Source organism: Fonsecaea erecta, assembly GCF_001651985.1.
Source record: "Fonsecaea erecta strain CBS 125763 chromosome Unknown Scaff12, whole genome shotgun sequence".
Taxonomy (NCBI): domain Eukaryota; kingdom Fungi; phylum Ascomycota; class Eurotiomycetes; order Chaetothyriales; family Herpotrichiellaceae; genus Fonsecaea; species Fonsecaea erecta.
The window spans coordinates 288,789-303,664 of record NW_017387255.1 but is presented as its reverse complement, the minus strand read 5'-3'; the positions used below and the strand labels follow the sequence as shown (position 1 = coordinate 303,664).

Below are 14,876 nucleotides of genomic sequence, written 5' to 3'. Positions count from 1 at the left end.
AGACAGCTGATGGACACCGTGGTCAGCGATGCCTCCCCCAGCCAAAAGAAACAACTCTGTTCTCCACGGGCTTCCCGATCCCAACCTCGCAGGGCCGTGACCCAGACAGACATTGACTAAAGAAATGCCTATCGATACGCGTCCGCTAGAGAACGAAAAACGTCACCCCACCGAGTGGAAGCATCCAGTCTTGATTCTTGAGTGCTCCACGTCTTTCCAGGCCTTTTGTTTCGGGCTCTTGAAACCCTGGGATCAGCTTTGCCATCGTCCTAGGTTGTTGGACTCCACCACATAGTACTACATACTACGTACTTTAGAGTACCCAGGGTCGTCATAACCTGTTGGATGGCCACTAGCTATACTGCAGGTGGATCGTCGATGACTCGATGCAACAGAAGACGGAATTGAGCTACGAATTGGAACGGAACAGCCAGCAGGGAGCGGGTGGTAGTAGTGGTTCTGGTGGTAGCAGTCCGCTCAATGCGCCGTACGGGTCGACGACAGAGGGTGCTGACGGGAGCTGTAGGTCCGTAGGTGGTAAAAGGCCACCAAAGCTTCGTCTCTGCAGCTGGAAGAGATGAAACACGCGATTACCTGTCTATACTCGCGGGTGCAGCGGGGAAAAGCAAGTGGTCTGGTCCGGCAGGCGAATACCGGGCCCAGGTGGTGCTTGAGAGGCGATGGCTTTTCTCTCAGAGGCAACATCCCTTTATCAGTGCTTGACTGGGTCGCTGGCTATGGGTAGCGAATGGCTCTCGTTTTCTCTGATGATCCAATGCATTTTTGCATGTGAATTGCTCGCCAGGAAAGCCAATCAAGCCGTCATGTGTTCTCATCATTTGGCCTGCCGGGTAATGTGAGCAGCAAACCCATCCGGTAAAGCAAACCATGGCATGTCAAAGACAACTGCTTGCCTCTCTACGGGGTGGAGGCACACACGCACCTCTCACCACTCACCTCCCAAGACTGGAGAGTTGTCTTGTCGTACCTGCATATGTCGGGACGGGTGTGGCTCTCGCAGAGTCTGAGACACGCAAGCCCTTCTGCACAACCTTGACAACCTTATGATTTTGTACGCTCTTCCGAACAGGCCACTTGCCACCACCTTCCGATTGTGATTCCCATCCCGGCCAAAGGCTAAACGCCCAAACCGGGAAAGGACAGGAGAAGCACCGTAGGGTAGGTAGGGTGACGCTGTGCATGCCTGGCGCGCTGGGCGCAGTGACGGCTACGAATTTCCACCATCCAATCCATTCTGCACGAACACCGAATATCCCAGCTGTGGGCGTTTACGAGATTTAACGGGCTTCAATAGTTGTCTATTGCTGACCGATGTTGAGGATTCCCATGGGTGTTTGGCTATAGGCAAGATGATGGGCTTTTTGGGCGAGGCCACCATCCAAGAATAGGTCAGCTTTCAGCCCAGCAGCCCAGCGATTCGCTCCAGGGGACCCGAAGATGCAGCTTATCACCAGCTGCTCTTCCACATCGCGCTCATGATTGGCGTTGACGTGCCCAGCGACTCGCCCAGTTATGATGCATGGACCGTACCGGGCTGGAGCATCACACGCTCTGTTTCTTCGGTACGGGCGATATGCAGACCACCAAACACGTCCCCATTGGAACTCGAGGCGTTGATTCGAGCCCGATTCTACATTTTGGTGAACAACAAACCGTCAGACACAACCCATCGAGGCACGTCATTTGCCCACCACCACCTACCTCGACAGTCTTCGGGTACACGTCGCAAGCGAATGATCTCACTCAGGTCACGTTGGAATGATTTCACCAGCAGGATTTGGTGTTGGATATGCTTTCTGTGCCCCGAGGGTCGTCGACCATACGAACGGAGTAGACAATCCAGCCAAGATGGTATACGCTCTCGTACGCTCTTTTCCACCACTCGCCCGGTCAAGGTCAAGCGCTGCTTTGTGATAGATGTGTCGGAGTCCTCCAATGGCGCAGTCAAGGTCGTCATTCTGGTCATTTCCCTTTCTTCATAGGATGACTTGCAGAGGCAATAGTCGCAATGTCTCGAACAACTCTTATTCCCATGGCCACCCTGAAGGTCACTGTGCGTCATGGACAATGGGGCCTTCCCCTCCTCGGAAGAAAAAAGGTGTGCTGAGCAAAGTGCAATTTCCCATGCATACGGATACTGCGTGATAGTCCTTCTTCGGGCGCGGCGCTCAGCACAGCCCAGCTAGCTTGGAGTTTGCCAGGCACACACCACACACTCCACGGCGGGCGAAATCCAGGAACCAAGTCGCTGCTCTAAGACTGCGGCTGGCTCGAGTGGAACCATTTTAGTGGGTGATAGTCTTTGAGACGGACTGGGGGGTTGGTGAGACCATGACCTCCACCCTCCATCAAAGTCACTGACCAGGGTTCGAACACGACGGTCCCGAACGCCAGTGCCCGGTCCTGCAGCCCATCAGACTATACTCGATCGAGGTGCTGGCCCAAGGCCCTGGTGGCCGCCGACTTCAAGAAACCCTCGCCTCGGGGTATCCATCGAGCCAGCTCTTATCCTCTCCTCTCGTTCCCTCATATCGAGGACAATTCGTTCATTTATCTCCCCCACGATCTACACCTTCTTTTACTTCTGTTATATCCTCTCCTTTGACCAGGCCTTTCCGGATCCTTGTTCAATATACCTGTACAACACTCAGCTGTGTACCTCTATTGAACAATATCCAGTCCTTCCTTTAACAAGAGCCTGTACCAACATCACCTTGTATCATATCCTCTAATCCCTTGCCCTGCCTTTGTGACAAGAGACGTCTTCTCCCACCATCGACCAGACGCCAACACACTTGACCTGACGGTTACCAGCATATCCTGCAACTTTTACATGTACAGCTTAAGCTCGTGACCCAGAGACAGAAAGGGATCTCCCAGAGACGACCAAACGACACAGCCATTCATTGGACACACAAACCCATTTTCTTTGTACCAACCTGTACTACGAGCAACTCGACCATTGTGCCATCAACAACTTCTGATATTTTGCTTCAAGGCTTCAGCCAGTGACAGAAAGCCAAGGAACGAAAGAAAAAAAGAAAAATACCAAACAGGACAGGAAACAAGTTTTTTGTATTCCAGATCCCAGAAACAACATATCATTCGAAATGGAGGGACCTTATGCATTGGTAACTCCACCGATGCAATTCTACCAATACCGGCCAGACTCGGACGCACGGCATAACGCTGTGTTCACTCCGATGCCGACAGAGCAGCCAACTTATAGCCCCATGACTGGGTATCCTCAGCAACAGCAGTCGGCAGCACCACAGTATCTGGTCCAGCAGTACTGGCAAGGGCATGCTGCTCACTTTCCCCGAGGACACCCTCACGCCCACTATGTGCCTCAGCAGGTTCTGACTCCCAGGGCCTCACCACCATTGACGCTAGCCATGCCCATGGCTATGCCCAAGATGATGCTCGACAGCAATGGCCATATGGAGCATGGACACTTTCTGGAGAGCCGGCACTCTTCCCCTCCGACTCCATGTCTCTCGGCCTGCCCCAGCACAGCCAGCAGCCCGCCCGCCAGCAGTGTGAACCAGACGCCCGTGCACAGCGCTGGCTACTTCAACTTGCCCATTGAAGCTTCCAAGGAGGAGATGCAGCCTCTGACATATCTTGACGAGTGGTCGGAAAGCGGACGTAAGTACTATCCGGTTTCAAAGTGAGAGAAATGTGTTTTTGAAACAGTCAATTAACGAGGTCGCGCAGAAGTGCACATTTTCCCGCATCCCGGTGATGCCAAGGCCGCACTCGTGCCCAGCAACGGCACCGACTCTTTTCACTCCACCATCAATGCCAGCAGCTGCCCTTCACCTTCTTTGGCCCCTGCTTCACCTCAATCTCAAGTCTCTCCCTCGGCCTATCCCGTAGCTGAGTTTGTCAACCTACGAGATTTGACCTCGACTTCACTCGAGCCTGCCGTGTCTGCGCCCGTCCGGACGTTCCCTCCCTTGCCTACTTTGTCCGCCGAAGACGACGAGCACAAGTTTGCTCTCGGCAACCAAGCGTTCCCCATCACGCCCGAGCATGAAACTGCCGATCCTTTCAGTCTCGTCGAGAACCCTTCGTTTGACACTTCTTTCTGCACTGAGTTCGACTCGGAGGACGAGTTCAGCTTCGTCAACTTCACCGACCCCGAGATTGCCTACAACGGTGACAAGAGACTGAAGTTGTCGGTTGGTGAAGAGGAGGACTTCCTCAGTGTCCACAGCTTCGGCAGCTTTGATGAGGACGACCACGCCGCTCACGCTGGTCTGCTCTCCCCCCCAGCCTCTTCTTTCTCCGATTCGGGCTCGTGCTGTGCCTCCAAGAAGAAGAACCACACTCAACGCAAGATGAAGCGCAACAGCTCCACGGACAGTGATGTGGAGTTTCAAAACTTCACCCAGTCCGATGCCCACATCAACAGCCACGCAGATGGCCAAAGTACCTCTGATGCCACTCCTCAGGAACAGTCCAACGCCAACGAGGACAACACCGGCTCCAGCAACGCTGATGGATCGAATCCCTTGACAGCTCCTGCCAACCGCCGCGGGCGAAAGCAGTCCTTGACCGAGGACCCCTCCAAGACATTTGTCTGCACCCTATGCTCACGTCGCTTCCGTCGCCAGGAGCACCTCAAGCGCCACTACCGCTCTCTGCACACCCAGGACAAGCCATTCGAGTGCAACGAGTGTGGCAAGAAATTCTCGCGCTCGGACAATCTGGCCCAGCATGCCCGCACCCACGGCAGCGGTGCCATCGTCATGGGTGTCCTCGAGAACGGTGAGCTCCAGCCTCATCAGCCATATGATGAGGAAATGGGCCACGCTCTGTACGAGGCGGCGCAACGAGCGGCGTTGGCCACCTCGTCGAGCAGCAGTGGCTCCGAGGCGTCGTCCTCCGGCGAAAGCAAGCGTGCTCTCAAGAAGAGAAAGCGAGATGAATCCCTGTAAATATACCAGATGTGACCTCACGAATGACCCAAGAATCAACATGAAAACCCGAAATAACAACACAAACACAACAAAACAACCACGACCGCAATGATCCTTATGATGTGATTCAGGACCGATACAGGAATATTTCTCAGGGATTCCCTCGCTAAAGCGCAACCGCAACAGGGGCCACCAAACCGGAGTCGACGAGACGGGAAAAAACAAACCAACGCGCAGGAGCTCAAGAAACTGTATGCCTACGGGAAGAAAAGTGCTTTAGAACCTTTTAACTATCTTCAACTGTCTTTTCCAGACTACTTCATTGTACTCTATGGCCTTTTCTAGGTGGGATGGCTGTGCGGTGGTTTAGGAGGACTTGTTGGAGGAGACGGAGCTGTGTGTGGGATGGGAAGAGGGAAAGGGAGTTGGGAGGTCGACGACGACCCGATTTTTTATTCTTTTCTTTCCTTGAGATCAAATTTTTTTATTGCTTTTTGGATTTCTCACCACCATCCTTTTTCCTTATTTATCTTGTGTGAGGATGGAGATGGAGAAGAGAGGAGAGAGATATGAGCGCAGACTCCCGATGGCAGTATTATTGACAGCCCTCTTTTTCCAGAGCGTCCTGTATGTACCCGCAGACTACCTCGAACCATTTGTACTATTAGGATTTGAAAGCACTTGACATTATTTTGGCCTTTTTCTTCTCTACCTCGTAGGTGTTGCTGCTGTGATCACTGATAGGGGTCCCTTCGTCTTTGGCTACAAGCTACGTAACTAGGTATGTGTGTACGTATACCACCCATGACCATGGTCTTTTGACTTCTCCTCAAGTCAGATCATGATTATGGATGTATGTGTAGACTACTGAATGTGTGTCCCAATGCCAAAAAAAAGTGTGCACAACGTAATTACAAAGTGCTTGCAGCTTCAGCCTATCTGTCTACCCGTCTATCTGTCCAGCGACCCGACCCTATCGACCCTATCGATAGCAGATAACGCCAGAAAAATGAGAGAACTTTCTCTAAGTTCAGGGTCTGGCTGGCAGTGGGTAGGCGTTGATGGAGAATGCATCCATGGACCATGGGGCCTGCCCCCCTGGACCACACCTGGGCAGCTGGGTCTTGTGCCTACTGAGCCTGGATGATGGGTAGGTAATTAATTTTCTGAGATTCAAAACAAATCCCCATGGCTAGTACCTAATACCTATCTTTGAGTACTGATGTACGTTCCGCGTACGTAGGGACGTATTTCCTGGTGCTAATGCTGTACTACCGCTTTGTTTTCATTTCCCTGACGGCATGTTTTCTATGCTCTCTGCCTTGGCTGTCCTTTCCTCTCATCTCATCTCTCCCCTCCTCTTCGGTGTTACAGGATCTCCTGAGCGTGGGAGGATCGAAGGGGCGGTCGTTACGGGTAAATTCCGACATGGTAACAACACAACACATGCATGCAAGCACGCGATGCGATGCGAAGGTTCCCCTCCCATCTCCCTTTCTTCCCCCCCTTTTTTTTCTTTGCGTGGTGCTGTGTAGGCACGTGTCTGGTCCATGCGATTGGATCACGAGAAACCACCTGGGCACGCCATCCATGCATGCATGCACGGCAAGGTGAGGTGAGGTGAGGGGATCACGACCCGAGTAACTTAGGTTTCGCGTACGAATATCACCGTGAGGGAGGGAAGGGAAGCGAAGGAGACGGAATGGAATGCAGGGAAGGGAGGGGAGAGGCGCGCATCATGGCAACGAAACGCAAAGGCGCAGCGAGGGAGGTCGATAGGGTAGGGCAATGCGCCGCTCGCGAGGTGAAACGCGACTAGGCACGTATGAGGTATCTACCTATCTCTGTAGGAGGAATGTGGGGATTGGAGAATATGCAGGTACCGCAGGGCATGGCGGGGAGGATACGAAGTGGATGAGTGAGCCAGTTATGTACAGTACGTTCTCGTTGGAGGAGGAAGGACAGGTGAAAAATTCTCGTCAATGCGAGGAGGAAACATGTGAAAGAAGGGATCTGTCATTGGGGGGGAGTTGCCTACACACATAAGCCCAGGGGGTTGGTGCCCATTCACTTGAAACGAGGCTAGTGCAAGGGGTTGCAGAGAGGCGATCATGTAAGGGAAAATACCGTGGGCGAAAGAGCAGGACGGCGGAGAGGAGAAAAATGATGATGATGATGATGACGGAGGGAGGATCTCCGGTACAATGTCTGCAGGAAAGACGTAGCGATTTGTGGCATATTCCTGTAAAATCAGAAAGGGGCGGGGATGCATACTTGCATTCACGCGAGCATTTGCGCAATGCGGGAAGATGTGTGCATAAATTGTCAATACAACATATTTGCTGGGCAGATATGCATGCAGTATGACACTCAGATAATAGATAACTCAAGTTGCAGCCGCCCAAGCGAGGTTGGACCTCTTCTGCCTACAGTACTGGTGCTACTACCTACCAAGAAAGGATAAGCACTGCAGTCGTAATATTATGAGATGGCCAGACAGACGCATGGAGAAAGAACCAATCATCGAACCACTGAGCAAAACGCGTGGTGCGCGAACTGAGCGCGAAAAAAAGACAAACGTGGGCGCGTCGCGGAATGACAATAATAGACTTTGTGCGGAGCGTGTGAGCCTATCGATTTAACCTGCCGCGGCATCCAGGGCAGATAACTCAGGATGCCAACCACTGGCCGTAGTGTACCCAGATGCGGAGTATGGAGTATGGCGGGAGGGACATGAAGGAGAGAAAACCTACCTACCTACAGTACGTAAAGAGTGCGTGTCACTCGGTACCTTGAAGAGATGGAACCTCCACACCCTCTTCAACTCCGGGAACAGGCACGGCCACGGGCACGGGTACGGAGAATAACTACCGAGTAACTACCCAGCCACGCCAGCAACTCGTGAGCCACCCACACACACACACTGTGTGGCTCTCTCTTTGGGTGGATGGTTGTCGGCTGGGCAGGTCAGAGAAGTATAATAGGGCTGATCATTACGCAGTATAGGCGCGGGTAATTCCATAGGTGTCGATAGGCACGAGCACCACCACCTACTGTACCGTAGGGGCCCCTAAGATACGGGTAGTTGGTAGTGCAGGTACCGAGTACAGCGTGCAGCTTAAGCCCCGCTAGGCTTCAACGTATGTACCGAGTACCTACGACTGCTCCGAAGCCACCCAGCCAACCTTCTGCCAACCTTCTCAACTCTCTCAGCCATGTGCGGAGTAAAAGTCAATGACTTCGGTTGTTTCGTTGCCTCACTCAGTCGATTGATCAGTCAGGCGATCAATTACCAAGGTTGACAGCCGGCAGGCCGACATCATCTACCCAGAGAAGCTTCTGCTCCCACTTCCCCAGATCAGACAGAGGGAAAAACTCGGATGGCGCTGGCTCACCCACTCACGACGGCGAATTGCTGGAGGCAGGTATCTTGACGGTGTGTCTCTAACTCTGAGTTCCTCTCCCAGACCTCTCTCAGCACCCTCACCTGTCCACACACGCAACAATGACCCGCGGTTCATGCAGGTTTTTTTTTTTGAAACAGCTCCTCTCTTTTCCCCGCCCTGTCTATCCATCAGCGGCGTTTTTCGTGTCTCTCTCTTCGGACTTTCCCATATCTTTCCTTCTGACAATAGACTTTTCTTTGCGTTCAACCCGCTCGCTCCATCTTGCCCATCTGCCTACATGGGTCAGGTACTCAGCTAGCCACCTATTGCAGCTACCTACTCAGCCAGCTAAGAAAATTTTCCTCCTCCCCTTCACCCCCACCCCACACCAACACGACCAGCCGGACGATTCGGAATCGTCATCGTGCCTGTTGTTGTCTCACTCGCGCGCGCGTGCTTTTTGGGTTTGTCGATGCCCTGGATGGCTGGCTGTCTTGGAGGGATGCACGCATATATGCACGAGTAGGTTTCGTCGTGGGTCGTGGCATGCAGCGCGGTGGAGGATGAAGATGTTGCTGTTTTAATGCCTGCTCCGTGCGCTACGTTACGTTTGTTGGTCTTGTATCCTGTGGAGCGGGACGGATTGGCTTCGTGTGCATGTGAGGCATTGCTCGATCTGTGTGGAGGCGAGGAGATGCATGGCTGGCGCGGTGAGTGATCATATGGCACGCCATGGCAAGTGAACTGGGCGTTTGGGGAAGAAAACGACGGACACAAACACACGATGCGTGGTGTGAGCAGAGCCAGCGGGCGGCTCCTTTGACGCCGAATGATTGCGCACAGGGCCGCAGGCGCTGGTGACTGGACATACTAACTTACTACGACCCATTGACTGACTGATTTACTCACAGATGAATTTGTCAGGTCCGTGGCGCTTTCGGCCTGCCTCTTGGAGGTTATGCATCGCATGCATCCTCCTTTATGCGTTAACTCAGTACCTTTGCCGAAACCGAGATACTACCATCATTCTGGCTGTGCTCTTCCCAGGCGGCATTGAAGAGGCGACCGGTCTGCCAGGCGGATACATTCAAGGCTGAATGCTGGCTACTGGACGCATACCGGGGGATGGGCGCATAGCCATCGCCTTCTGAGGAGCGAATGTGGAGTAGCTAACCATCACCGCAGTCTGGAAACGAACCCTCGCCCGTCAACGACCAGATCATCTCCTGAACACGGAGACAAAGCCTTACCATCTCTCTCGATTGCCGCCGTCGAACGACTCACACTACGCCTCGGCGCTTGTACCTGTCCGGCGGCTCGACACAGCACCAAAAGTTCCAGCTGACCTCTGATGGAACATACTCGAACGTGATTCGCTGGGGACGCACTTCAGCCTCGAGACGCCCCGGCGCGTAATATCAGAACAAAGACAAACATTGGCTCTGTTGGGTCTGCTGTGAGTCAATATATTCGAGTCGTCTGCCCAAGGATGTGTGTTTTGAAAGGCGCTTCTTCTGCTGTCGCTTGCAGAATCAGCCGCACATTGTCTGCCGAGATGGTATTTTTGGAAATCCATCCGTCCAAAGATCGATTGGGCATGCAGCTGAGAAAGTGCGCAACCGCCCTGATCTCGGCTACCTCGAGTTCTGGTCGATGCGCATGACCATTGCGACAGCAAGTGGAGAACAGGATGCCGCTGTTCCTTCGATGTCTTCGTCAAGCAACAGCGACTCATCACCATTCCCAGGGCCGGCATAGGGAGCAATCCCAGAGCTTCCAAACAAGGAGTTGCACGGGATGACTGCCAAGTCCTTGAAGAGGCGCCCTTCACTTATTCGAGCCCACCCTTCCTGATCTTGCAGCGCGACGAAGGCGGTGCCGTGCACCACTTCTGCTGCTGCCGCCATTTCATGACCATTGTCCGCCTGAATCAGGTCGAGGACCTCGGTCTCCACGCGTACGCTATCCACAGCACTGAGCCCAGACCCTGCACCTCGACGAACCAGCACCGTGACTAAGTGAATGTTTGTGCCTGCTTTCCCATGTGGCGGAAGGACCGTGAGTTTGATGAGAGACACCCAGGCATGTTCTCTGCGAACCACCGAGACTCGCGGCCTTGATGCTGGCCTTCGGGGTAAATTCGTGATTCCCATGCTCCACCATTCAACCGGTGCATTTCGAGGCAGGGAGACAACCTCTGCGGCGATAAAGGGCGGAAGAAACGTAAATGAGGTGCTATCGTCTAGCAACACACCCGGGTGTGGGAGCAGATGAAGATGTTGGCCCACAGTCACCTGGGCAGTGGCTGCCTGGTACGTCGCAGCGCGGTTATGTTGCAAGTCCCACGCATCCAGCCCTCCGTCCTCCTCGTCACCTTCCTCGTCGGCAACAACCTTTGTCAGTCTAGTCCCAGTCAGGTGAGTCTGTCGCCATATTCTGCACGAATACTTTGTCCGGGCAGGAGTATCCGTGCAGCTTTCCAAGAATGCTATTCCCCAGGGCCACATGTCGACACCTCGCTCTTGTCCAACGCGCCACATATGCTGCAGGCTCAGCACTGCCTGCTCGGGAAATCCAGCGTGCGAAAGCTCCATCGTGTGCGGAACGAGAGGGATTTGTCCAGCCATGTGAACCACCTCCACCAATCCTGTATCATGGACGTTGACCCGCGATTCACTTTGTTTGTTCACTGGCACACAGATGGCTTGACTGTATGGTCCGATATTCGCTGGCGCCCAGTAGCTGCGACTCTGCACGTGCAGCCCGCGTCGTAGCTCACGAGGCCCCAAGTCGAGTAATACACTCAAGCTCACTTCAATATGCTCTGGTAGCGAGCATGCCACTGTAACGCGTGCCGGAGGATTAGGTTCACCCGCGCGGAAAAGCGAGGCATATATCGGATTGACCGCCCCGAAGTTCGACATGTTTTTTAATAACAAGGTTGTAGAGACAATATTGGAAGGCGTTAGCCCAGTCGGCAGATTGAGAAAGCTTGACTTGGACTCGAGGAAGGACTTCAATTGATCACATATGCCTTGCATTTGACCGGCAGCGTTGTTTGGACGTCCATCACCGCTCGGGTCGCACCATGTGATGTTACATATCGACAGATGCCCCGAAGCCAGACAGTCGGCAGGTCGTAAGGAGTAGTTCAAACCATGCTGTGGCCACCTGGGATCTTTTTCGTCGAGCCTGTCCGCGTGTCTGCCAGCATTCAGCGTCTCTTGAGTTTCGACCATATTCAGAACAGTCTGAAATTGAGGATCAAACGCCTGAGGAAGTCGAAGACATTCATCGCGAGCCTCAGAAGCGTCTTCATGGTTGGACTCGGTTCCGGGTCTCGCCAGCCGGAGATAGCTCACGCCGCCTTCCCCAGTAAATGTAGATTGATTTTCCGGTGCGATGACGATTCTTCTCTTCCACAGCCTTCTCGGCCCGTTGACAGCCAGCGTCTCGTACTCTCCACCTTCTCCCAGAACGGCTCCGCGGAGCCAAAACTCGTGGTCGGGAAAGAAAGGGCGCAGACCGTTCACGAGCCTCTGCTGGGTTCGGGGGTCTGCCACGTTGGCCCACAGCAGACTCTCCTTGATCCCGCCGCTGGCAATCTTGATGATTCGGGCATCACAGCCCGCCACGCTCATGTCATCCAGTAATCCGGTCAGGGACTCGCCCCGTCCCCTGGGGGGAGGAAGAGCAGGATATTGCCAGAGGTATGCCAGCGGCGTCAAGCCGAGCCGCACCGCCACAGACTCGACCCTGGTGCGTTGATAGGTCGAGAGGATGGCGCCGGAGCAGAGAGCGTTGGCTTCGGGATGAGCCTGCATGGCTTCCCTCAACAGGGGCACCAAGTCTTCTGTCTCATCGAGCAGCGACGAATCCAGCACGCTGGCATCATAGTAGCGGCCCATCTGCACCGCCGAGCCTGTGATTTCTCGCCGGTACAGCGGAATGCCGAGACACTCTGCGTAGAGGGGGATAACCGAGTGCCCGACCGTCTGGTACATGAAGCTGTTCAGATCCTCTCCCTCAGGTTCATCAGATTCGTCCTCTCGGCGAAGGCCGGTGGTGGGGGAGGAGGATGATGAGGCGTCATCTCCTCCTTGTCCATGGGTCATAGATGATCTCGCTCCCGGGTAGAGGTTGGCGAGCGCCACGACCTTGTGCCCGTTGTCGAGGCAGTGCAGGATGCTGAACAGCGAGTCCTTGCCGCCTGAGATGAGGGCGATGACGTTGAGCGAGGCGGACATGTCTCCAACTCGAGGCGAGAGGGAGTTCGTGCGTCAGGTTGACTTCATCTGCAATCCTGATACGATTTACCGCATGGCGGTGGAATTGCCAACGCAGACGCAGACTGAGTAAGACCTTTTAGGCCATAGAGTTTCGAAAGGCAGTGCCATCTGCAGCCAATACTCGGGCCTGGAGATGAAGTTTTCGAGATTGGATATTGGAATAGCGCTGCTGATTCTATGCTCCGCTGGGCGAATTTGTCCGGTGAAGTATTAAACGCGTGACACGCCATGTTTTCTCTATGAGCACCATCAGGCAATCTACATCCTTTCTCTCTCGTATGCCGTGGGCCCCTGTGGTTCCAACTCTGCAGAAATCATGCTTCTAGACTGTGTCTCATTATCCTTTCCCTTGCACTTGGTCTTCGTGGCGGGATTGCTCGTCAGAGCTTCGCACCGGCATCTTTGAAGACATAAAACGCCTGTTCGCCGTTGTCAGCTTGCGGACGAGGATCAGGACTCAAAGTCGATCGCCCACATACCTCCTGTACGACAGTGGCAATCAGCATGCCCTGCTTGCTGAAAATCCGCGAGTTGATCATGGCTCGCCCGTCCTTCGCCCATGGGGACGTGACCTCGATGTACATCACCTCGTCGGCCCGGAAGCCGTTGTGGGTGTGAAAGTGTATCGTGTGGTTCAGGCTGGTCATGATCTTCATGGCAGACGGAATCGGTGTCTTGCTCTGGTCTCCGATTGCCCACGACCCGTGTGCGATGCCGTGGATGGACAGCGGACAGTCCATGACGTGGTAGTCGGAGACGTGGACGACGGCGAGAACGTGCGCCGCCGTGCCCCGGGGCGACGATATGGCCGGCGCGATCTGCGCGAGCGTCGGGGCGATCGTGGTGGCGGGGCTTTTGGGAGCTGAAAAAGGAGATAAGAAAAGCATGTGAGTATCATAGTATATTTCCTTCGCACGGGCTTGCTGGAAGGGAACCAACCAACCTTGGTGTACGTGCGGGAGCCTCTCGAACTTCATAAACGGCCCTCGCTCCGTCCGCCCAAATTCGAAATCATCCAGTGTGATCTCCCGCCTGCGCCGGTCAATCCTCATCGGCACGGCATGCGTCATGGCGCGCCCGGACCACGGCGCGGCATCGTTGACGAAACTCGTGGTTATCGTCACGCAGATCTTGTCGTCCTGGGAGATGTTCACAATGCGCACTGCGAACCGTCGGCCATTGCCGATCCGCTGCACGTGGTACTTCAAAGGCTTTGCTGGGCTCGGTGCCAGCATGAAGTGCGTCTGCAGCGAGTCCAGCATGAATCCGTCCGGCACCGTCTTCCACGCCGCCGCGGCCGCCTGGGCCATCATCAACGGGCCGGGATACGTGTGTGTGACATGGAACACCCATGGCTCATGGGCGTTTGTGAAGACATCCTGATTGATGGATGGTGATGTTAGATTTTCCCAGGGGACCCCGTAATCCCTGCTTTGTTACTTACCGGCGCGGTCTGCTTCAACTCCAGATGTGTTTCGAAATCGAGTTGTTTGGACGCCGATTCTTCGCTCGGAGCCATATCTGAAGCTCTTCTAACCGCAGGAACTTGCTGTGTCCCTGAAAAGCCTGGTCGTATATCTTGCGTCTAGCTATCTGATCTATACAACGAGGCACCTCGCAGCACTGAAGAACAGCCCCAGGTGCGGCCAGTGAGGTTATTGATGGCAAGCTAAGCGTGCTAAGGTAACGTTATGTGCAACCATGATTACTACTTCCTCCGTGCGCCAACGTACATAATATGCTCCAAATGCCGACATCAATTTGGGGTAATTTTGTACCGAGGCAAATGCTTGCTACACCCTACTATGGCGGCCCCTTGACACAAGAGAATAGAAACGTCCTGGTACGAAGCGGTTCTACCAAGGAAAATCCACCTAACTACTCAGAACCAGCAAGGGCTGGGTTGAATCTGCCTACTCGTCGCTATATAATGCTTCCACTCCACAGCAGTCGTGGGCGCTGTGCCTCAACCTGGTTTGTTTGACTCCCATCTATACCTGTCTATCTGTCAACCCCGTTGAAAGCGCATCAATGTTTCTTCGCCTTTTCTCTTCAGGTATACACATGGAATCTAATGGCAAGTACTATACGATGAGAAGAGGCCTTGTATCTCCCCATGCGATGCACTCCAGCCTCTAAGCCCCTCAAGCCTCTCAACCAACCCAACTCTTCCAATAGATACCCTTCCCAAATCCCTTTCATCATGACCTGTCATCTGAAATAGCTTCGTTGTCCAGATAGGGCCATCTATGCAA

At 53.9% G+C, this 14,876-nt stretch overlaps 3 protein-coding genes across 3 annotated transcripts; 1 reads left to right on the top strand and 2 right to left on the bottom strand.

Moving 5' to 3' along the window:
• Window positions 1–3,131: 3,131 nt before the first annotated feature.
• On the top strand, window positions 3,132–4,964 carry AYL99_10670 (hypothetical protein; the record flags this gene model as incomplete). The annotated part of the gene is made up of 2 exons (XM_018842176.1): window positions 3,132–3,669; window positions 3,739–4,964. The coding sequence occupies 2 exons, from the start codon at window positions 3,132–3,134 to the stop codon at window positions 4,962–4,964; spliced, it is 1,764 nt and encodes a 587-aa protein (XP_018688337.1).
• Window positions 4,965–9,966: 5,002 nt separating this feature from the next.
• On the bottom strand, window positions 9,967–12,579 carry AYL99_10669 (hypothetical protein; the record flags this gene model as incomplete). The annotated part of the gene is made up of 1 exon (XM_018842175.1): window positions 9,967–12,579. The coding sequence occupies one exon, from the start codon at window positions 12,577–12,579 to the stop codon at window positions 9,967–9,969; it is 2,613 nt and encodes an 870-aa protein (XP_018688336.1).
• Window positions 12,580–13,001: 422 nt separating this feature from the next.
• Window positions 13,002–14,140, bottom strand: AYL99_10668 (acyl-CoA thioesterase II; the record flags this gene model as incomplete). Its single annotated transcript, XM_018842174.1, has 3 exons — window positions 13,002–13,040; window positions 13,101–14,000; window positions 14,066–14,140. 3 exons carry the CDS (start codon window positions 14,138–14,140, stop codon window positions 13,002–13,004), a joined length of 1,014 nt encoding a protein of 337 aa, XP_018688335.1.
• Window positions 14,141–14,876: the final 736 nt, after the last annotated feature.